Source organism: Hylobates moloch, unplaced genomic scaffold (genome assembly GCF_009828535.3).
Source record: "Hylobates moloch isolate HMO894 unplaced genomic scaffold, HMol_V3 SCAFFOLD_1, whole genome shotgun sequence".
Taxonomy (NCBI): domain Eukaryota; kingdom Metazoa; phylum Chordata; class Mammalia; order Primates; family Hylobatidae; genus Hylobates; species Hylobates moloch.
Window position 1 is genome coordinate 169159493 of NW_026652276.1, and position 25213 is coordinate 169184705.

The 25213-nt window shown below is 42.0% G+C and overlaps 1 protein-coding gene across 1 annotated transcript; it reads right to left on the reverse strand.

Annotated features, from left to right (window-relative positions):
• Nucleotides 1–1128: 1128 nt before the first annotated feature.
• On the reverse strand, nucleotides 1129–10811 carry FZD1 (frizzled class receptor 1). Its single transcript, XM_032761118.2, has one exon. It carries the CDS (start codon nucleotides 7988–7990, stop codon nucleotides 6041–6043), a length of 1950 nt encoding a protein of 649 aa, XP_032617009.1. The 5' UTR covers nucleotides 7991–10811; the 3' UTR covers nucleotides 1129–6040.
• Between the last annotated feature and the right edge of the window lie 14402 nt (nucleotides 10812–25213).

Sequence of the window (25213 nt, forward strand, 5' to 3'; positions counted from 1 at the left end):
GCTAGTTAGAAGCCTACACCTATGTCCCATTTCTTCAGGAGGCAAGGGCTAAAGGTGGAGTGGCCAAGATACTCAAAGTAGTTTGTTCCATTTTATCTTCATGGTCCACCCAGCTTCTGTTGATTGGTACTATGAAGACCAGTTACAAAGGGCTGTGTTCATTGACTTTTAATCTGGTAATTAAGAAGGCTACAGCCACTGTGGAGTACTTTCAATGCTGGACCAGAGAGCAACATGTAAGCTTTTACTCTATTTTGTGAGAGCACAATTTAATCCATGGAATAAGGTTTCCAATCATCCCAGTTTGCCCAGGACTTTCCTGGTTTTACTACTTAAAATTCCCACATGCCAAGAAAACTCCCAGCCCTGGGCAAACCTAGACAGTTGGTCATTCTATCTGAGGGGCCTAGAGTTTTTGACAGAGTATTTGGTGAAGTTAACTTTTTAAAATATTTCCAAGAGTTGGAAAGATAAGGTCAAGAGTAGTTCCCAAATCTACTTTCTAAAAGAAAAAAAACCCTTATAATGATCAAGCAGCACATGACATTTAGAATATGTATCTAACTAGCCTGTATGACTTCCAGGTATTTGCTACTGCAATTGTAAAGACAAGCATTTCCAAGGGCAAGAGAACAGTCTGTCTCAGAGTGCTTCATTTAAGCAAGGACACTGCCAACTTGAAAGGAAATAAAGGCCACACTTTGTCTATGGGGGGATCCTGCAGTTATTCCCCTGCAAATTTAATTCAAACAGGTACTGAGATCTGAAACATGGAGATATCCACAAATTAGAGGATACTTGGTTTTTAAAAAGGAAAGAAAGAAAATCCAGGCCACAGAGAACTGTATCAAAGCAGCAATAGTGATTCCTTTTCATGTTAATCACTGTATTGCTATGAACATGTTTTGAAAGTCTATGTTATGAATGAAATTTCTTGAGATCTTTTTTATAAAATACACATATAAATTTTAAAACAAAAACTATTGTTTTCAGGTAAGTCAATTTCATCTTTTAAAAAATGTACAAATGTGTGTAAAATGTACAAATCAGTGCTATTTTAATACTGTTTTTAGAATTATTAGTCATACGAATATGCCATTCAACTAGTGTATTAATAACACCTCAAGAAAATGCAGTTATTTAAATTTTATCATTCAAAAATACACCTCTTTAGAATACCAATGAAATAATTTACTTAAAGTAACCTCTTTTGGAAAATTGCATCTTATTCTTTCAAGCAATTTAAGGATCTGCTTGACTCATAAAACTGACGATGACCCACAGAATACTTATTATATGTTCATTGTGTACATGTATAAGTACATGTACTTATAAATTGTATTTGAAATTATACATTATATTACATTATAAAAATTTCTTTGAGAAACCCTTTTGTTTGACCTGTTATTAGGGTCCCAAACTAATCTACAAACAAAGATCCCCAGAGGAAGTATTATATTTGAATAGCAACTTGATTCTGTAATGGAGTAGAGACATTTGTCACCACAAAACATGATACAACTTAGAAAAATTACTCTAGAAATTGTGTTTTAATTTCCAGGTTCTAAGCAAGCTGTTTTGTCACTATAATTGTTAAAGTTTAACATATCCATTGTCAAAGGTATGACCAAAGTGAATAAAAATATTTAAGCCCAAAAAGTTTAAGGGAACTCTGAGACATAATTGACGTTCAAGTACCATTTTTCAAATGTTAAGGGCTACTGGCATCTGCCAACATTCAAAACAAAGATATATATCTTGAGAGTCATCAAAATAAACTTTACTTTTTTGGTACTTCCCTTGTAAGATCCCATTTAAAATGTAAGGACACTGAAATAAAAGCCTTCAATTTAAGATAGTATTGCAATTCCTTTTTAGTCATGTAACTAGAGAATTCTTATATATATTCCATGTCTTATGTTGGTTCCTACACATTAATCCTGCAAGCCTTTGACATTAGTGTATTCTGCAAAGTATTCAATGACAATATCACCAGCGTCCACCTCCAGACATATGTACGACTACATTTTGCTTCTAATCTCTCAGCCCCCAGTTACACAGACTATTATAATAAGAAATGAATCAGAGATATCCAATGCCATGACACTGGTTTCAATTAATTGCATGTGCATTATATAAATTGTGGCCAATAGTCAATAGATGGATTAGAAAGCAAAAGCACACACAGTAAATATGCATCTTAAAAAAAATGTATGCCAAGGTTGAAACATGCTATCAGGGAACGTGATCTGCTGCCACTCAAGTCCTGAAATGATTTATGATGTAGTCTATTATTTTTCTTAATTGGCCACCAACTCTTCATTGTAGTCTCCTTTCCTAGTTAAATGCTGGACATTAAGAGTGATACAACTACACCAGAAGGCTTCAGTACTTACAGTGGAGACAAAAGGACCAGGCCAGTAAACTCAGGCTGACAAGTGACTACCACAGGACAAGCTGAAAAAATCCAGCCCGGCTCTTTTGCATGTTTGACACTGGCTGGCTCTGAAATTAAAAATATGACTCTGTCCCCACAAAGCTTAAGTGAAAAACTGCTTTTTTAGAAAGAAGAGCTTCAGAAGTCTTTCATATTACTTATATATTTACTCCAAAAGCTAAATTAAGTACACTATGAGGGGGGAAATTGACCCCAATTTATAGCTGGTTTAAAAAAAAAATAGGCAAATGAAACCATCTGAAAATAGGGTTTGTCATGGAAACAGCATGCTAATGGGACAGTATCCCAAGTAGCCTTATGGTTTTCCAGACACGTCCTATTTTGCCACCAGCATTAAAAGAAACAAAAGAATACACTGGTTTTCTATAAGCTACATCATTTAAAATAAATTGTTTTCTAAAAATAAAGGCTGGTGGTGACTTAAAAATGTCTTCTAAAGCTATTTAACCACAGCATGTAAAACCTTTCTGCATCAAATTTATAGTTACATCATGTTAAGGACACCTCCAGTAAGACTGCTTTAAAATATATTTTTGGATAGCAATTAATGTCAAAAACATGTTTTTCCAGAAATTATCTAATTGAACTACTTAGTGAGGAGATATGTGTGAATTTGGCCTAAGAATACTATTTTTTGTGTGTGTCTATACAATAAACCTTCTATCTACTATATTATGTTAATGTAACAAAGAAAAAGGGAACACAAAATTGCATCTTGCTACTTAAAATCAAATGCTACATTTTTAGTAAGATTTAATTTTTTTGATTTTCCTTAAAATGAATAATGACTTATAAGACAATTGCATTATAACAAGGAAAGTAACTCTATTGTATCAATGATCTTCATTTTAGTCCCTTGTCATTTTATCACAAAATGTTTTCATGGGAAAATTTAGTAAAGATATTTTTAACCTGTAAAGGTATTTGAGGTTTTCCATCTAGCATTTTCCATTTCTCATAACCATATTTCCATATTATGAAATGTAAGTAAACTTTACATCTCTATTTTATAAAAATTAATGCATATATACTTAGGTGTATACTTGTCTATATACACACATATATACACCCACGCATAAACTCTGACTAAGAGTAGACCAACTAGATAATTTATCTGGAGAAGGTTCCCTGAACAATTAAAAAAAGGGGTCTTCAGAAGCAAACAACAAAACAGCCTCACAAACCCAATTGCTGTTTAAAATGTTTATGAACACACAGCCAGTTAACCATCTATTGATTGCCTATTTATGGTTTTGTAATATCCAAGATTATGGAAGAGATAAGACAATACCTCTAAAAAATATGTGAAAGGTGATGATTTAAAAATAAACCTCCATAATATAAAAAGTCATGTAAACTTATTCCCTGAAAGAAAAGAAAGCTTTAATATTAAAATTAGAGTTCTCTTTTAATCCTCTTTGAGTAAAGAAATAATTTGCAAACTTCTATTTTCTACTGTCATGAAAACAGATCTTTTCTTGGGACTTCACAAATGTCAATCGCAACAATGCAAACAGAGTAATCCCTTGGAAAGACTGATCTGAGGGTTTAAGGGTAGACTTTTTTCATTGAATTCCTGAATTTTTACACTGTGGGATTGGCTATGAGACACCATAAAATGTAAAATAGTTCAGAAAGCTCAAGCTCTATTATTTTCAGGCACAAAATCCATATAATTTTGTACAAAACTTTGAATTTTTTATTTGCGAAATTAAAAATATGGTATTATATATATATATATATATAAACTTCTATTCCTCTATAAATATAGATGATTTTGTGATAGTGAACAGAATAAATGTATACCAAATTCAAAGACCAATATCATTTTAGCGTATGACAGACATAGATAAATTTAGGTCCTAAGTACCGGCATTTTGATAAAATCTTAAAGTTTAAAACAATATAATCAGGAGGATTGCTTTTCTCCTCTTCTTCACAGAGCACTAAAGTGAATATTTTTAAATGGCTTTGAAAGATTTACATTTGACACATTTCTGTAAATCCAAAAGAGGAGCACACAGGATTCAATGCAGTAGACCTGCACACATTTTCCCTTTAGCATGCATGCCCATATTTTGTTTATTTCAGGCGCTATCTCCCCGTCAATTATTCCACCTTCTTTACCTCCTGAAATCTCACCAGGTTATTATTGGTGGTGTGGATTGTTCCTCCCTCAGAATGTGTTGCTGAATAATAATCGTAATAAAATGTTAAAAGTGTACAACTTTTACATTTTAAGGTTTCTGATATATGTCTAGTTATTTGATTAAAAATAAGAAAATAGCACTTCATTTTGAGGAAGTCCATGACACTGAAATATCCTTCAAGTTTTCAATTTCTGTTTACGTTTTGCTGTCTTGTTAAGGAAAGCAAATATCAACTCTTCAACAAAGCTTTCCAGGTTACCTCAACATTTCCATTTTACAGACCGGTAAAATCTAAGCGCAGGCTGTCTCATTCTTAAAGGCAGGTTGCCAGGCATCCGTATGCAATTAGAATTAACATTTTATAACCCATATCTTCAGTCTCTTCCAACCCACACAAAGCTTCATGCTTCTTCCCAAATCTCAGTAACCACATCTTTCCATGACGCTGGCCAAACCCATACCAGGTTTTAGACACTAGAGAATGAAATGAGCTCACTCCTCAAAAATTAGACTTCAAAAAGTTTGGCATTGGTTATCTCACTCACCCTGTAACCAACTAAGGTGGGAGAAGGGAGTGTCTGGGCGTTGAAGGTGACCGTGGAGGGAGGCTGAGACTGCCAGTGCCCACACCCGTGGGCTCCCATGAAGTTGGAGGAAAGTTCTGGACAGTTAAAAATCCAACTTCAGGAAGTCGAAGGGACGGGCCTTCGCAATCCACCGCTGAGCAAGGGATGAATTGTAATGTATGGGGGCCCACCTCCAGATTTGGAAGCTTTGTGGAGTTCTGTACCTTGAGCCCCTACCTCAAGCCAGGAAAGAAAGGGAGGGGACAGAAGGAGGGGGAGGAGGAGGGGGCAGAAGGAGGAGGCGGGAACTGACCCTGGCAGCGCAGCCCTAGTCGCACCCCGCAGTGCTGAACTCGCCCCGGAGCTGGCGCCCAGCCGTCCGAGCACCCGCGGCAGGGAGAGGCGCGCGAGGACGACCAGGAGCGCTGTGCGGTTGCACTCCAGTTTTAGCTCCTTTGCAATACTCCGAAAAGGGCAAGAAGGAAAAGCCTCAAATGGTTAAACCGCCCTAAATAATTAAAAACTTTTGAAAAAGAAAAACGCGTGATCGGTCGTCATTTAAATACAAATATACTTACAAAAATCTTACACAGGCTATTTACAATCATAAAAGCGAACAGTCCCGGTACCAGAGTGTGAGGGCAAGAGGTCTCTGTCCATCCTCCCTCTAGCAGTCGGGCCCTCGTGTCCTTTTGCCTCAGGGACGGAAGGTTTTGCAGGAGCTGAGTTGTTCAAAGAAGCCTGCGAAAGAGAGTTGTCTAGTGAGGAAGCCTCGAGATGTCAGGATTGGCACGAACTCCACGGGGCTGGCTTTGGAGGATGGCTGCGCCCCGGCCGAGGCCTGGGCATGGGCTGAGCCCCAGGTCTCAAACGGTAGTCTCCCCTTGTTTGCTGTTGGTGAGCCTCGTGTAGAACTTCCTCCAGGAGTTGAGGGTCTTGCCGGACCAGATCCAGAAGCCCGACGTGATGCCCACGATCAGCGTCATAAGGTACTTGATCATGAAGACCGTGAAGTCCGGGCTCATGGGCGGGTGCGGCGGGGCGCCTCCGCCCGCCTGGAGGTGAGGGCAGGGGATAGCGTAGCTCTTGCAGCTCTGGGCCACCCAGCTGCGTTCCCACTGGTCCCGGAAGGCCTGCTCGTAGAAGTAGCAGGCGATGACGATGGTGGCTGGCACAGTGTACAGCACGCTGAAGACGCCAATGCGCACCATGAGCTTCTCCAGCTTCTCGGTCTTGGTGCCATCGTGCTTCATGATGGTGCGGATGCGGAAGAGCGACACAAAACCGGCCAGCAAAAAGGACGTGCCGATAAACAGGTACACGAAGAGGGGCGCCAGCACGAAGCCACGCAGCGCGTCCACGTTGTTAAGCCCCACGAAGCACACTCCGCTCAGCACATCGCCGTCCACCTGGCCCAGCGCCAGGATGGTGATGGTCTTGATGGCCGGCACAGCCCAGGCGGCCAGGTGAAAATACTGTGAGTTGGCTTCGATGGCCTCGTGGCCCCACTTCATGCCAGCCGCCAGGAACCAGGTGAGCGACAGGATCACCCACCAGATGGAGCTGGCCATGCTGAAGAAGTAGAGCATCATGAAGAGGATGGTGCAGCCCTCCTTCTTGGTGCCCTGCGCCACAGTGCGTGCCCCGTCCTCGGCGAACTTGTCGTTACACACCACTCGGTCCTCCAGGAGGAAGCCGGCGATGTAGGCCACGGCCACGGCCGTGTAACAGCCGGACAAGAAGATGATGGGCCGCTCCGGGTAGCTGAAGCGCCGCATGTCCACCAGGTACGTAAGCACCGTGAAGAGCGTGGAGGCGCAGCACAGCACTGACCAAATGCCAATCCAGGTGCGCGAGAAGCGCAGCTCCTCGGGCCCGAAGTACATGAGCCCATACACCTTGGTCGGCTCACAGGGTGCGCCGCAGTCCTTCTCCCCCAGAAAGTGGTAGTTGAGGTAGGAGGGCACCTTGAGGGCGCGCGGGCAGGAGAACTTGCCTCGCTCCGACGCGCCGGCGCCCCCCGGGAAGCCGCCACGGTGCCCTCCGCCGCCGTGCTGAGGGTTGCTGGTCCAGAACTCTGGAAGCAGCGAGGGCGTCGGGGTGCCCTTGTCGGACGTGTTCTGGCCCACGCACAGCTCGCCGGCGCCGTGCACCGGGAACTTCTCGCACTTGAGCGTGTCTGGCCACTGGAAGCCGAACTTGTTCATGAGCGCCTCGCAGCCCTGGCGCGCGCGCTCGCACAGGGAGCGGCAGGGCGGCAGCGCCTGCTCTAGCACGGTGCACACGGGAGCGTACATGGAGCACAGGAAGAACTTGAGCTCAGCGGAACACTGCACTTTCACTAGAGGGTAGAACTGGTGCACCTCCAGGCCCGCGTCCTCCTGGTTCGTGTGGCCCAGCAGGTTGGGCATGATGGTCTGGTTGTACGCGATGTCCGTGCACAGCGGGATGGAGATGGGCTGGCAATAGCCGTGGTCCGGGATGGAGATGCCCCGCTCGCCGTTGTACTGCTGCCCGCTCTGTTGCTGCTGAGGCGGCGGCGGTGGCGGCGGTTGCTGCCCCGGCCCGGGCCCCTGGCCTGGCCCCTGGCCCGCCGCCTGGGCCCGTACCCCCAGCAGCAGCGGAGCCTCCAGCAGCCAAAGCAGCAGCAGCAGCTGGCGCGCCAACCGCCGGGGGTCAACTGGGGGGCGGCGGCGGCCACCGGCGTCCCCGCTGCCCTCCTCCGCCAGCCGGGCCGAGAGCGCCCCGGCACAAAGTTCCCAGCTCGCGCCACCGCCGGCGGCCCGGGACTTCTTAGGCGCCTCCTCCTCAGCCATACTTTCTCGGCTCCTCTCTTGGCGCCGCTCCGCTGGGGCTGCCAGGGGCACGACCGGCGGCGGCTCCCCCTCCGGCCAGGGAGACCTCTGCACTGGTGCCCTCCGTCGAGCCCAAGCCGCTTTCGGCCCGCTCCCCCGGCTCCTGCTCTGCGTACCGCAGCCGCCGCCGCCGCAGAAACTTGCGATTCATGAAGCGCGGGCGGCGGGGAGAACCCGGGTGGCTCGGGCGCGCCGAGGTCGTGTCCCGCCTTTCTGGCCCTCGGCTCGCTGGCTCCCGGCTGGCGGCGCCGTGCTAGTGGCCGCGGCCCCGTAGAGAGCGCAACTCTCCGCAGCCCAGCGGGCTCGGCTCCCCCCTGCGCCTCCGCCTCCTTCTCCGCCGCCGCCGCCTGACCATTTGTGTCAATCCCTCAACTCGCTCCGTCTCCTCTCCCTCGCGCGCCCTCGGACCGGTTTCCAGGCGCCCCGCAGTCTGTCTTTCACCAGGAGGGAGGAGCCTTGAAACCGACGCAGAACTGGAGGCTCAGGGACCGTCGCCCAATCGCGGCTCCGGCTCCCCGGCGCAAAGGGAGCCGGCCGCCTCCTAGCCAGAGCGAAAGCCAGCGGCAGGCGGGCGGGGTAGGAGGAGGCGGGAGGAGGAGGAAGTAGTGGTGGTGGCACTACTCAAGCACAAAGAGTAGGATTGCTCTGAAGCGGGACAGGCTTGGTTGCTTTTGCTTTTTCAGAAGAAAAAGGCGAGGATAAGTAGGAGAATGGTCCCATATGCTGCTGGAGATAATGAATAGGAGTCAGAGGACCGCGGGACTTCGCTTTTCTTTTCTTTTATCCATTATCATGTTTAAAAATCCTGCTCTTAACGCTGGTTACCAACAGCAAACCGGGTGCTGCTTCCAGAACAGATGCCTTTGACTTAAGGAGCGCACGGTTTCCTTTGAGTTTGTGTCTGTCGAGGTTTTGTTTAAAATATTACATTAATAAATCCTCCAGTTCGCAGGCTGGGCTTGGCGGGCTTTGGTCGCGCCATTTCCCCAGAGGAGACGTTCACGGGATCGCTGTCAAATGAAACAAAACACAAACTTTGATGGAATTTGGAAAGTAAAGCCAGATGCGCCTTCTGCTACTATCATTCGTCTTGGAGTCAAACTCCTTTTTTTCCGCCTCTTTAATCAAGTCAGAAACAGAAGCAAAATAAAACTATCCATTAAATTTTTGGAGAGAAAAACTTAAGAACCCGACGACCGAGGCGGTGGGGGCGCCTCTCTGGCATCGTCCTCGCCTCTCCAGACCGCAGAGGTGGCGCCGGCGGGAGCTGCACTCGCCGGCAGCCTGGGCCCTTGGGGAGCCTTTCTAAACCCTGGGGACGCCCACGGCTCTGATGGGAACTCCTAGGACCTGAGCCATTTAGGTTCCACAGGCTGGGCTGCAGAGCTGGAGACGCCAGTTTAATAAACAAAACAAACAAACAGTCTGAAAGCAAACAGCGACCTGCACATTCTCTTCCTAATTCCAAAACAACATAATCTGTCTCAACAGATGCAAATAAATGTTGTTTTCCTTGTAAGATTATTTTAAATGATGGTTTGACTATGTGATTCAGTTTTATAAGAAAAGTGCCATTGGACTATTAATTCTTCGATTTTTTTTTTTTGCCTGTGACCTCAGCGTACTTTTCACCAATTAATTTCTATCATTCATTTACACATTCATTTGTTTAATAGATACCAACCACCCATTGTGCTATAAGCACTCTTAGGTCGTAGAGTATAAAATGAAGGAGACCTGTGCCAGCCTTAGAGAAGGGCATAGTACAATGAGGCACAGAAATGCAAATCACTTGTTACAGTGTCCATCCCAAAGCCAAAAGGGCACATAGAAAGCAACCAGCTCAGATAAAATGGGGTTCTGACGGAGAGGTAGGTGCAAGGTGCAAAAGATTGAAGCTCAAATTCACTTGAATTGCTGAAGGGGGCCGGAGAGGTGAGTGTAGCTGAGGCACTTTGAGGGGAGGCAGGAGAAAAGGTTTTAATCCAGACTAAAACGTTTGGGCCAAATTATACAGAAAATAGAAAACTATTGAAGGTCACTTTCCTCACATAAGTAGGGAGTGATTTCAGGGTGACTGAAAGAGGGCACCTGAGGCAGGCTGTCATTAGGAAGCTTTAGATGAATGTGTAACATTCATCTACACATAAAGGTTACTACTTAGATGGGTGTTACTTGTACTACATGCTAACAAGTCTCTGAGAATTTCACTACCCAGCATGTTGGTGTCTATAAAGAAGGTGCAGTCATATCTTTACCTGCTAAAGCAAAATGACATCTATTTGTCTCAGATACATGTTATGATTTTTCAAATGTTTATATAAGCAGTACATTCATAAAATGCATATTTGCTTTAAAGTATTTATTCTGATTGCTAGCATTTTTTTAAAGCACCAGGTACTAAATGCATAATTATGTGAGCATGTGTATGTGTGTTGACTGTAATTTATGACACATTTTGATATTGAAAAGGAGGTTGGGAAGCACAGCTCTCTGAAGTCCTTTGAACCGTTCAATAAGTGTTCATTTTCACTCTAGCATCCTGGCCCCCAGGCTCCCAGGGACACTTTTTCTCTAGCCTTTCCACTCTGATGCTCATTCCTCTGCTGATAGTATCCCATGTTTAGGAACTTTATCAAGCCGTCTCTCTCCTATCACTCCTATCTTGGAAAGATTTAACCGTCTTGTGTTCTATTCTCTCAAGTCATTCGAGCTGACTAGGCTGAGTGAAAAGTGAAGTTATTCTGACGTGTTAATTACCATGAAGCATCACATGTGTTAAGCATCCATCCATCCCTACTATCACTCCAAATCCTTCTCCTTCTCCCCTAAGGGGTTGGGGCACAGAGATATGGCAGAACACTCAGTTCTGTTTCTCAGAGTAGAAGACACTCTCTTGCTTCAGAAGTTTTTCTACTGAAATTCTTGAACTTGTTTTATGTTTCACTTGACAGTGAAGTTTACTATGAGGAGGCTTAGAAGTACAGCTAGAGTTAAAAAGAGAGAGAGAGAAAAAAAATGTCATTCTTACCAGATTATGAAACTGGAAGCAACTAAAGATGTCATCTAGAAATGAGTTAATTTTCTGCAATCTACAATTAAGAATATTGGACCCAGAAATATTAAGGGATGTGCCTCATGTTAAATGGCTCTATTTGGCTTGAATTTCATTAGAAGCTTATTTTAATCCTTCTGTGTTATTTTAAGTAGCTATAGTTCTTTTTATCTTTTTTTAAAAGTTAGTTTTCTATGGAAGTTCTCCCTCAGTAGAATGTGTAAATAAAAGACCTTATAACATTTTTAAAAAATCATTTTCTGAGAGTTGTCTTCCAAAGTTAAAAAAAAAACAACAAACTTGATTTTCATTTATTATACAAATAAAATAATTAATTTATCAAAACTATGTAATACAGAGGAAGGTACTAAAATCAGAAACAATTCCGAGTTTTAGTCAGTAATAACCAGGGTCATGAAAGGAGGTCTTTTGGGGGAGGTAATGAAGGCAATGGGTAACAAAATATTAGACGAGAAATATGAGCAGTGTATTTTAACAGAGTATAAAATGTAATATTTTCTCAAGATGTGGAAAAGTTTGAGATCCACAGATAAAAATTACTAAGTAAGTATGAACTATTATGAACTTGGTAATAAAAACATTTCAGTTAGGTCAAAACTATAAACATAACCCAATTCTTCCTTGATACTGCTTTGTCAAGCATCAGACTCAGTCAAGTTTTCTTATATCAAAGATCTTGTTTTATCAGGCCTTTCCCAAATCTTCTGAAGTTTCTCCAGACTGCTTATGTCAGGTTGAATGTGGATAATTAGCAGGGATGGAGATCCAGTTCCAATTACATATAGTTGAGTGTACACAGACACACAGGCAGTTAGGTGAACGCTCCATGTGCAACCTGAAGGATCTTAAGCTTTTAGGTAAGTTGCCTTTTTGCTGGCTTGTGAGTGGCAGACTTGAATTGTCTTTGTTGAAGAATAGAGATTAACACAGGTTAAGACTATATTTTTGAACACCTACTGTGTATACTTGGTGTTATTCCGCACAATGTATCCATACGTTGCGTTGCTTAAACTTTGAGGAAGGTACTAATTATCTTATCCCTTTTTTTTCTTTCTCTTTTTTTTTAGAGACAGGGTCCCATTCTGTCTCCCAAGCTGGCATTATCATAGGGTCATAGTTCCCTGCAGCCTCAAACTCCTGGGCTTGAGCAGTCCTCCCACTTTAGCTTCACTAGTAGCTGGGACTACAGGTATGCACCATCATGCCCATCTAATTTTTTAATTTTTTGTGGAGACAGGGTTTTGCTGTGTTGCCCAGGCTGGTCTCAAACTCCTGGGCTCAGGCTGTCCTCCCACTCAGCCTCCCTATGTTATCTCCTTTTGATAGATGAAGAATTGAAGGCTCAAAACAATTAAGTAATTTGTACAAGATCCCATAGCCAGTAAGTGCCAGAGTGGGGCTTGTGTCTGACCAAGGTCCATGGACTTCCAGTTAGTAAGACTATGTGATCATGCCCACTGAAAAAATTATAGAAGAAAATGTGGTTTCTAGGAGCACATCAGATGATTGCTCAGTATTTAACATAGTTTTCCATACCAGGATATATACGCTAGGGGCTTAAATGCTGGGATTCACTAATGAGTTAGACCAGCATTTTCCAAACTGTGTTCTGTGAAATACAATATCTTCTCCAAAGGCATTCTGTGAAATAAATTTGTTCAAATAAGTTTGGAAAAAGGCCATATTCTATGTCCTTATTGGAGATTCACATTAGCCTAATATAATCTCTGAGACTTGCTGAGCTTAAGAACCCTTTTAAACTTTTTTCTTATTTAGTATTTCCCACATTTGGAATATACATATACATATACACACTTGGAATACACACATGTATATGCATACACACATACATAGACACACATATATATTACACTGCATCAATATTTTGCTTGACATTAATGCTCTGTGAGATTCAACTTGAAAAATGCTGAATTAGACCTACTATATTTTGAATTTTTATTTTATGAGGTTGGACTCTCACCCCTGTATTACTTTTGAATGTCAGTTGTAGAAAGTGAGAACTTGGCCTGCTATGCTTTGAGTTCCTGACTCTTCTTGAATTCGTAGTGAAGGGAAGTTGATTGCTTAGGGAGCTGATGGTGGTAGAGAAAACTCAGACCATACTATTCCCTTCTTTCTGGGTGGCACCACGTAGGAGTCTATTATATTGTCTTTGTAGAAACACATTAGGTATAACTCTACTAAAGCTTTCAGCATAGTTCTCTATTTCATTTCTTCTTGAATTTCCAACCCAGAAATTACTACATAAGCTATTTCTTTTTTTTTTTTGAGATGGAGTCTTGCTCTGTCACCCAGGCTGGAGTGCGGTGGCGCGATCTCGGCTCACTGCTAGCTCCGCCTCCCGGGTTCACGCCATTCTCCTGCCTCAGCCTCTCCAAGTAGCTGGGACTACAGGCATCCGCCACCACGCCCGGCTAATTTTTTGTATTTTTTAATAGAGACGGGGTTTCACCGTGGTCTCGATCTCCTGACCTCGTGATCCGCCCGCCTCAGCCTCCCAAAGTGCTGGGATTACAAGCGTGAGCCACCATGCCCGGCCCTACATAAGCTATTTCTTATCTTCCATAATATCTGTATTCTTCTGCAACAATTCTAAAAATGAATGTCTTTTCTTTCTTTGTTTTTTCTTTCTTTCTCATACAAATCTGCTCTTGACATTGGTAAAATAGTTATTGAATTCACTCACACACAGAGGCTCAATTTGTAGACTCTCCTTAAAATATATATATATATATTTATCTATCTTTCCCTAAAACCACTTATCAAAAGAGATTTTCAGTGTGATTACCTTGACTTTTAGCTTATAGAGTACTTACAGCTGATTGATATTAAGATCCTGATTGATATTAAGATCCTGAACTAACTTATTATTTTAGAGTCAGCCGTAATTTGTTATAATTTACATTTTAAACATGGCAAGACTCAAAGATATAATATAAAAGGGTGGCTCAGTAGTTCTAAATATGAATCATGGATTACTTGTACACAAATCTCACAAAACACATTTTTTATTTAAAAAAAAAGATAAGAAGTATGAAAGGGGAAAAAATCACCATCACTGAATTTTCATCAAGATAGGATAATAATTAACCAAAATTTTCTTGTAATTAAAAGATTCAACTATAATAGATTTTGCTAAATACATTACTTAAACATCAGTTTCGCAAAAAAAAAGTGCATATAAAGAGTACCTCATGGCTCTGCTTTAATTAGTTCTGTTGTCATTGTCATTGTGCAATTGGAAATGGTGTATACTATCTGAGAAAACTTTTGTAGAACATACAGGCATTTGTATTAGATTTAGAATGTAGTCCTTCTTTGAGGCCCTGGGAAAGAAATATAGATGAGTCCTTGTAAATTAAAACCTTATGCCTCATGTGCTTAAAGAGGCCTCTCTGGTTGGCTAAGATGTGGGGTGCTGAGTTTGCAATCATTTTGGTGCAGAAATTTTAGGAGAATAAGTAAAACTTGTGCTTCTGTAAGTCAACATTTCTGTTCTCCCTTCTAGATGATTTGTTTGTGTATGAGGGAAATAATGTTATGCATCTGTTAAAATTATAGTCTGATCAAATTGTTTTCTTCTTTTTTGTTTCTTGCTTTAACCTGAAATCTCCTGGCCAAAGGTAACAAGGAAGTCAATTTATGGTTTCTAAAGTGTAGGTACAAATATTTCTTAAAATAACATCTTTAGGGTAGGGGGCTGGCAAGATGACCAAATAGGAACAGCTCTGCTCTGCAGCTCCCAGCGAGATCAACACAGAAGGTGGGTAATTTCTGCATTTCCAACTCAGGTACCTGGCTCATCTCACTGGGACTGGTTAGACAGGGGATGCAGACCACAGAGGGTGAGCCAAAGCAGGGTGGGGCATTGCCTCACCAGGGAAGCACAAGGGATCAGGGAACTCCCTCCCCCAGCCAAGGGAAGCTGTGAGGGACTGTGCCATGAGGAACGGTGCACTCCGGCCCAGATATTGCACTTTTCTTACAGTCTTCACAACCCACATACCAGGAGATTCCCTTGGGTGCCTACTCCACCAGGGGCCTGGGATTCAAGCACAAAACTGGGTGGCTGTTTGGGCAGATGCTGAGCTAGCTGCAGAAGTTTTTTTTCACACTCCAGTGGCACCTAGAACGCCAGCAGGACAGAACCGTTCACTCCCCTGGAAAGGGGGCTGAAGCCAGGAAGCCAAGTAGTCTAGCTCAGTGGATTTCACCCCCTTGGAACCCGGCAAGCTAAGATCCACTGGCTTCAAATTCTCGCTGCCAGCACAGCAGTTTGAAGTTGACCTGGGATGCTTGAGCTTGGGAGGGGGGCGGGGTGTCAGCCATTACTGAGGCTTGAGTAGGCAGTTTTTCCCTCACAGTGTAAACAAAGCTGCCTGGAAGTTCAAACTTGGTGGAGCCCAACAAACTCCTCCGAGCTAAAGGAGCATGTTCTAACCCAATGCAAGGAAGCTAAGAACCTTGAAAAAAGGTTAGATGAATTGCTAACTAGAATAACCAGTTTAGAGAAGAACATAAATGACGTGATGGAGCTGAAAAACAGCATAAGAACTTCATGAAGCATACACAAGTATCAATAGCCGAATCGATCAAGAAGAAGAAAGTATAACAGAGATTGAAGATCAACCCAATGAAATAAGTGAGAAGACAAGATTAGAGGAAAAAGAGTGAAAAGAAATGGACAAAGCCTCCAAGAAATATAGAACTACGTGAAAAGACCAAATCTCTGTTTGACTGGTGTACCTGAAAGTGATGGGGAGAATGGAACCAAGTTGGAAAACAATCTTCAAGATATAATCCAGAAGAAATTCACCAACCTAGCAAGGCAGGCCGACATTCAAACTCAGGAAATACAGAGAACACCACAAAGATATTCCTTGAGAAGAGCAATCCCAAGACACATAATCATCAGATTCACCAAGGTTGAAATGAAGGAAAAAATGTTAAGGCAGCCAGAGAGAAAGGTCGGGTTACCCACAAAGGGAAGCCCATCAGACTAACAGTGGATCTCTTGGCAGAAACCTTTCAACCCAGAATTTCATATCCAGCCAAACTAAGCTTCATAAGTGAAGGAGAAATAAAATTATTTACAGACAAGCAAATGCTGAGAGACTTTGTCACCACCAGGCCTGCCTTACAAGAGCTCCTGAAGGAAGCACTAAACATGGAAAGGAACAACAGGTACCAGCCACTGTAAAAACATACCAAATTGTAAAGACCTTCAACATTATGAAGAAACTGCATCAACTAATGGGAAAAATAAACAGCTAACATAATGACAGGATCAAATTCACACATATCAATATTAACCTTAAATATAAATGGGCTAAATGCTCCAACTAAAAGACACAGACTGGCAAATTGGATAGAGTCAAGACCCACGAGTGTGCTGTTTTCAGGAGACCCATCTCACCTGCAAAGACACATATAGGCTCAAAATAAAGGGATGGAAGAATATTTACCAAGCAAATGGAAAGGAAAAAAATAGCAAGAGTTGCAATCCTAGTCTCTGATAAAACAGACTTTAAACCAACAAAGATCAAAAAAGACAAAGAAGAGCATTACATAATGGTAAAGGAATCAATGCAACAAGAAGTGCTAACTGTCCGAAATATATATGCACCCAATAGCAGAGCATCCAGATTCATAAAGAAAGTTCTTAGAGACCTACAAAGAGATTTAGACTCCCACATAATAATAGTGGGAGACTTTAACACCCCACTGTCAATATTAGATTAATGAGACAGAAAATTAGCAAGGATATTCAGGACATGAACTCAGCTCTGGACCAAGTGGATCTAATAGACATTAACAGAACTTTCCACCCCAAATCAATGGAATATACATTCTTCTCAGCACCACATCACACTTACTCTAAAATTGACCACATAACTGGAAGTAACACACTCCTCAGCAAATGCAAAATAATGGAAATCATAACAAACAGTCTCTCAGACCACAGTGCAATCAAATTAGAACTCAGGATGAAGAAATTCACTCAAAACCACACAACTACATAAAAACTGAACAACCTGCTCCTGAATGACTGCTGGTTAAATAACAAAGTTAAGGCAGAAATAAGTAAGTTCTTTGAAACCAATGAGAACAAAGACACAACGTACCAGAATCTCTGGGACACAGCTAAAGCAATGTTTAGAAGGAAATTCATAGCATTAAATGCCCACAGGAGAAAGCAGGAAAGATCTAAAACTGCCACCCTAACATCACAATTTAAAGAACTAGAGAAGCAAGAGCAAACACATTCAAAAGCTAGCAGAAGACAAGAAATAACTAAAATCAGAGCAGTACTGAAGGAGATAGAGACACAAAAAACCCTTCAAAAAATCAATGAATCCAGGAGCTGGTTTTTTGAAAAGATTAACAAAATGATAGACCACTAGCCAGACAAATAAGAAAGAGAGAAGAATCAAATAGACACAATAAAAACTGATAAAGGAGATATCACCACTGGCCCCAGAGAAACACAAACTACCTTTAGAGAATACTATAAACACCTCTACACAAATAATCTAGAAAATCTAGAAGAAATGGATAAATTCCTGGACACATACACCCTCCCAAGACTAAATCAGGAAGTAGTTGAATCCCTGAATAGGCCAGTAAGAAGTTTTGAAGCTGAGGCAGTAATTAATAGCCTACCAACCAAAAAAAGCCCAGGACCAGACAGATTCATAGCCGAATTCTACCAGAGGTACAAAGAGGAGCTGGTACCATTCCTTCTGAAAATATTCCAAACAATAGAAAAAGAGGGAATCCTCCCTAACTCATTTTATGAGGCCAGCATCATCCTGATACCAAAACCTAGCAGAGACACAACAAAAAAAAAAAATTCAGGCCAATATTCCTGATAAACATCAACACGAACATCCTCAATAAAATATTGGCAAAGCAAACTCAGTAGCACATCAAAAACGTTACCCACCATGATCAAGTCGGCTTTATCCCCGGGATGCAAGGCTGGTTCAACATATGCAAATCAATAAACATAATCCATCGCACAAACAGAATCAATGACAAAAAACACACGATTATCTCATTAGATGCAGAAAAGGCCTTCGGTAAAATTCAACACCCCTTCATGCTAAAAACCTCAATAAACCAGGTATCGATAGAACATATCTCAAAATAATAAGAGCTATTTATGACAAACCCACAGCCAATATCATACTGAATGGGCAAAAGCTGGAAGCATTCTCTTTGAAAACCAGCGCAAGACAAGGATGCCCTCTCTCACCACTCCTATTCAACATAGTATTGGAAGTTCTGGCCAGGGAAATCAGGCAAGAGAAAGAAATAAAGGGTAATTAAATAGGAAGACAGGAAGTCAAATTGTCTCTGTTTGCAGATGACATGATTGTATATTTAGAAAACCCCATTGACTCAGCCCGAAATCTCCTTAAGCTAATAAGCAACTTCAGCAAAGTCTCAAGATACAAAATCAATATGCAAAAATCACAAGCATTCCCATACACCAATAATAGACAAACAGAGAGCCAAATCATGAGAGAACTCCCATTCATAATTGCTAAAAGAGAATAAAATACCTAGGAATACAACTTACAAGGGATGTAAAGGACCTCTTCAAGGAGAACTACAAGCCACTGCTCAAGGAAATAAGAGAGGATACAAACAAATGGAAAAACATTCCATGCTCATGGATAGAAGAATCAATATAGTGAAAATGGCTATACTGCCCAAAGTAGTTTATAGATTCAATACTATCCCCATCAAGTTACCATTGACTTTCTTCATAAAATTAGAAAAAACTACTTTAAATTTCATATGGAACAAAAAAAGAGCCTGTGTAGCCAAGACAATCCTAAGCAAAAAGAACAAAGCTAGAGATCATGCTACCTGACTACAAACTATACTACAAGGCTACAGTAACCAAAACAGCTTGGTACTGGTACCAAAACAGACATATAGACCAATGGAACAGAACAGAGGCCTCAGAAATAATGCCACACATCTACAACCATCTGATCTTTGACAAACCTGACAAAAACAGGCAATGGGGAAAGGATTCCTTATTTCTTAAATGGTGTTGGGAAAACTAGCTAGCCATATTCAGAAAACTGAAACTGGACCCCTTCCTTAGACCTTTTACAAAAATTAACTCAAGATGGATTAAAGACTTAAAACTATAAAAACCCTAGAAGAAAATCTAGGCAATAACATTCAGGACATACGCATGGCAAACACTTCATGACTAAAACACCAGAATCAATGGCAACAAAAGTCAAAATTGACAAATGGGATCTAATTAGACTAAAGAGCTTCTGCACAGCAAAAGAAACTATCATCAGAGTGAACAGGAAACCTACAGAATGGGAGAAAATTTTTGCAATCTAACCATCTGACAAAGGGCTAATATGCAGAATCTACAAAGAACTTAAACAAATTTACAAGAGAAAAACAAACAACATCATCAAAAATTGAACAAAGGATGTGAACAGACACTTCTCAAAAGAAGACATTTATGCAGCCAACAAACATGTGAAAAAAAGCTCATCATCACTGGTCATTAGAGAAATGCAGATCAAAATCACAATGAGATACCATCTCATGCCAGTTGGAATGGCGATCATTAAAAAGTCAGGAAGCAACAGATGCTGGAGAGGATGTGGAGAAATAGGAGCGCTTTTACACTATTCGTAGGAGGGTAAATTAGTTCAACCATTGTGGAAGACAGTGTGGCAATTCCTCAAAGATCTAGAACCAGAAATACCATTTGACCCAGCAATCCCATTACTGGGTACATACCCAAAGATTTATAAATAATTCTATTATAAAGACACATGCACACATATGTTTATTGCAGCACTGTTCACAATAGCAAAGACTTGGAACCATCCCACATGCCCATCAATGACAGACTGGATAAAGAAATTGTGGCACACATACACCATGGAATACTGTGCAGCCATAAAAAAGGACGAGTTCCTGTCCTTTGCAGGGACATGAATGAAGCAGGCAACCATCATTCTCAGCAAACTAACACAGGAACAGGAAACCAAACACCGCATGTTCTCACTCATAAGTGGGAGTTGAACAATGAGAACACATGGACACAGGGAGGGGAATATCACACACCAGCGCCTGTTGGGGAGGTGGGGGCCTAGGGGAGGGATAGCATTAGGAGAAATACCTAATGTAGATGACAGGTTGATGGGTGCAGCAAACCACCATGGCACGTGTATACTTATATAACAAACCTGCACATTCTGCACGTGTATTCCAGAACTTAGGGTATAATAACAATAAAAAATATCTTTGGAATTATAATTATGAACAAATGAGCTGGGTGCTATTACTCATGCCTGGATCCCAGCACTTTGGGAAGGCAAGGCGGGAGAATCACTTGAAGCCAGGAGTTCAAGACTAGCCTGGGCAACATAGAGAGACCCTTTCTCTACAAAAAGAAATTAAAAATTAGTTGGACATGGTGGCGCATGCCTATAATTCCAGATACTTGGTACGCTGAGGCTGGAGCTTTGCTTGAACTCAGAAGTTTGAGGCTACAGTGAGCTGTGATCGCACCACTGCACTCCAGCCTGGGTGACAAAGCGAGACCTTGCCTCAGAAAAGAACAAATGGGGCATGTACCCAGGTATTTTTGCTTCAGATACGACAATAATTTTTTGGCCAGGATAAAGAAAATCACTCAGCTGTTTGTACTTCAATAGAAATCTAGCTGAAAAGATCATCATGCTTTTTTAAAAAGAAGCAAAAAGCAAAAGAAAAAGCATTTTCCTGTGTGGAAGTTGCCATCATGTCATAGTACCTGGTTTATTCTTCACAACAACTCTGGTGCAGGTTGTAGAATAGTCACCCTCATTCAAGATACAAAAATGGAGTCTTAGGAAGGTGACTTGCTCACACAGCCTGTAAATGGACGAAAGAGGATTCACATGCGGTTACCATATATATTAACACAGCCGCATGCCAAGGGAAACAAGATCCATTCCAGAGTTTTTGTAATCTAATTAAATCAAGGTCATTAGGAAATACAAAATTCTTCTATGAACCTAGCTCTAAGACAGCCATTTGGATCTTCTGGTGTGAAAGATATCAAACCCCATACAGGCAATGACAGAAGGCCATTTCTTACACCTAACCACGATGAAAACTAGGCTGCAATGGTGAATCCATCTTAGATCAGGGCAGGTGTTCACGTAGGGAGTAAAACCATAAATTCAATATGTAGCTTTCCTGTGATTTGAGTTGAACCGGGGGTAGAACTTTAGGGGATGTACTCAGCATTTTCATATTTATTTCTGCATCCAAAGAAAGGCCTGGATATTCGTGTATTCTTTGGTGTTGGGTAAAAGGCATTGTTGTGTCTTTTATCATGGCAAGTTTTTCTTGCTTTACTGAACCTCAGTTTCCTCATTTATAAAATTAAACTGATCACCTAGTGGATAGTGTTTATCTTGCTGTCTTTAATATACTGTAATTCTTATCACAACGAAGAGGTATGTGTGTTTATATTTAAAAGTCAGAATATTAATGAACAGGCCAGTGCATTTGTTAAAACTGCCCCAGCACATTGATTTTAGGAATCTCTGCATTATTGATCTGATAGGATGAAATGCTATCGGGATCCATTTAAACCAAGGGCTTTTATTTTCAGCTTTCATTTCCCCTCAGTTCTCTCAAGAACAGAAGCAAGGGGAATCTCTGTCTGCATGGGCTAGTGTGCTTCCCCTTGGGCCCTTTCAGACTGTGGAGTTCATATGGCATTCTGTTTGCTGCAGGTCCTGCAGATTAACATAGAACTTTTAGCTTCAAAAGTGAACTTTGCAATCATTAGACACTATATATGTGTTTGCAAAATGTGCACATAGATCAAGATTGGATCTGATGATTTCGATATGGTTAAATTTTCCCTTTTATCCCATTCTTACCGCTATATCCATTATTTCTGAAATGTTCCATATTCCTATTGTTGTGTATCAAACCACCCCAGATTTAGTAGTGTAAAATTATAACCATTCTATTATGCTTATGATTCATGGGGCCAGGTATGTGTCCAGGGTCAGTGGGAATGACTTGTCTGTACTCCACAGTCTGAGAACTCAGCTGGGAGGACTCCGACAGCTGATGGGGAGCAGGGGTAACTAGAGCAGTTGAGGGCTGAAACAGCTGGGGCTGGAAGATCCACTTCCAGATGGCTGGACTCTGATGGGACTGTTAGCCAGAGTGCTTACTAGTGGCCTCTCCAGCATGGAGGCCTTAGGGTAGTCGAGGGCTCTTTACCTGGTGGCTCTGTTTCAGCAAACAAGGCACAAGCTGCATGTTCTTTTATTACTGAACCTTGGACATTACGCAGTGCCACTTCTGATAGATTCTAATGATCAAAGCAGTCACAATCCTGACCAGATGCAAGTGGAGGGCACAGACACTGCCTCAAGGGGAACAGTGTCAGAGAATTTGTAGCAGTTTTTAAAAACTGCTGCACAAAGAAAGCTGAATTTATACAATAATTTTCTATTATCAGGGTTAAAGATAGCTGGAGTAATAACATTTATTAAGCACCTACTATGTGCTAATCAATTTTATAAGGGATATCCTATTATTATCTCCATCTCACTGAAGAGGAAAATGAGGTATAGAGAGGTTAAGGAACTGGTCATATCCTAATGAACATGAGAATGGAGATTTGAACCAAGGCTGTCTGACTACAGCATGTAGGAGCTTAGCCACTGGCCTATAGAATTTCCCCTCAGCTAACTAGAGTAAGGCCTTTTAAGAACTGTTAAACAAACATTTTAAAGCTATAGGCACTCACCAAATATTAAGAAATGTTTTGAATAAAATTGTTACTAAAATTGATTTGGTGGTCTTGAACCCACGGTAATTGACAAAAATGTCTCACCTTTATATACATAGACACCTGTACATTGGCAGAGTATTTTCCTAACAGGATTGGGCAAGCTTGAACTGGCAGAGCTGGAACCCTCCCCACGAAGAATGAGGTGAGTCACTAGGCCTGAGGGTTACTGGATTGTGACTGTTGGGAAATCAGACATTCATCCTTGGCTCTCTTCTGTTTTTTTTTCTTTAAGAGAGACAGGGTCTCACAGTCTCACTCTGTCACCCAGCCTGGAGTGCAGTGGTGTGATCATAGCCCACTGCAGCCTCCAACTGCTGGGCTCAAGCAATCCTCTGGCTTTGGCCAGAGAGTAGCTAGGACAACAAGCACACACCACCACATCTGGCTAATTTTTATACAATTTTGTAGAGACAGCATCTTGCTGTGTTGCCCAGGCTGGTCTTGAAATCTTGGCCCCAAGAGGTCATCCTGACCCGGCCTCCTGAAGTGCTGGGATTACAGATGTGAGCCACTGTGCCTGCCCCAGCCTGTCCTTGACTGTTAGTTGGATATCATTCCATAGTTTAGAAATGTTTTTTCATCCACAATTTGGCTGTTTTCAAGACATATTCTAATGTAAAGTTGTTTCACCTTTCAGGACGATTAGAAAGTAGATAGCTAAAACATAAAAATACAAAGTTCTCATTTTCCTGAAGTCAATTTTCACACGTCAGACCAAGTTATCTGGTGGGCTCATGTGCTACAAAAAATATAAAATTACAAAGAGATGCACTTCTGTGATGAATTAAAAACCTGTGTCCTGCAGGAGCCCTGCTTTTTACTAAAATACCTCAGCATGCAGCTGAGAGTATAACTCTTGGGATACTAGCCATGAAGTGTTAATGGCTTGGAGAGGAGGGGCCAACCCCAGAGCTCTGTGGCTTTAGAATCAATTTGGGTACTGAAATGTCATCCCTGCCAGCCCTGTTTCCAGTTTGCCTTATACGTGGGGACTGGTGAAGACAGGAAATGGGATTTCCCCTGTCTTCTCACTCCCATCCACCCACCAGCAGCTCTCCAAGCTGAAAATGGCTGTTATGGCTGCTCTGTCCTTACACAGCAACCACCAGAGGCTACATCAGGGTTGTTCCTGCTGCATGGCTGCCCTCTCAGAAATGGGTCTATAATGGGCCACACAGTCCTGCAATGTCCTATGCTTCCCAGAGCATCTTCCCCTCCTGCCCAGACCCAATTTTGAGAGATTTTCCTGTCCATGGTGAGAAAGCTCCTTCAGCCAATCTCAGCATTCAAATGTAGACAAGGTGTTTGTACTTTACTCCTCCTCCCACAAAATAATATAGGATTGTGGGACATCATTTTCCAAAAGTTGAGCTAAGAGACCACCTGAGCAATTTAATCAAAGGTTTCAATTCAAAGCATTTCTCACTAACATGAAATCCAAATCCACAATGGTCCCTTAAACCTCCCATCCAGCCAAAGTGAAGTCATTCTTTCCCAGGCACTTCCCAAAGAGCTGCATCAGTCTTTTATTTCCATCGATTCGTTCATTCAACAAATATTTGTTAAGTGCTGACTGTGTGCCAGGCACTCTGCTTGGTACTCAAGATGCAACACCAAATGAGGCAGACACCTTCCCTGTCCTCACAGAACTTCCATTCTAGCTTCAAGAAAGGACACAGTGCAAGTACTTAAACCATTCAATCATGCATGCAAGTGTGAGTTCATGCCAGTTGGTATAAATTGTGTTAAGTCTTTTGGTTGGGAGTTATAGACAACTCTGGAAAACTTCATGAAAGAACTGAATTCATGGGAGAGACTGGAGAAGTCTAACAGGATCCAAGGAAGAGATAAACAAGTGCAGGAACAAAATTAGCTCTACCTCCTTGGCAACAGTTTGTGAATCTTCCTTCTATTATGTTTCATTAGTGTGACTTAGTTATCAACAACTATAATTATTTCAGTTAAAAAGGGAATGTCATTGGTCCACCCTGCATTTAGTGTCTGCCTTTGGACTAACTGGACTGAGCTAGGGATGTTGGTGTTAGAGGACAGACATAGCTGTTGAGGGCCACCCCTGAGCAACAAGTGAAGGCCCCAGAAAAGAGATCAGGCAGTTCCTGCAAAATTATCTATATAACAGAGGTAGGAATTGTCCCAAGAGCATCTGACTTAGTTTTGGGAAGGGGATGGATCAAAGAAAGTTTCACTGTGGATGAGAAATATAATC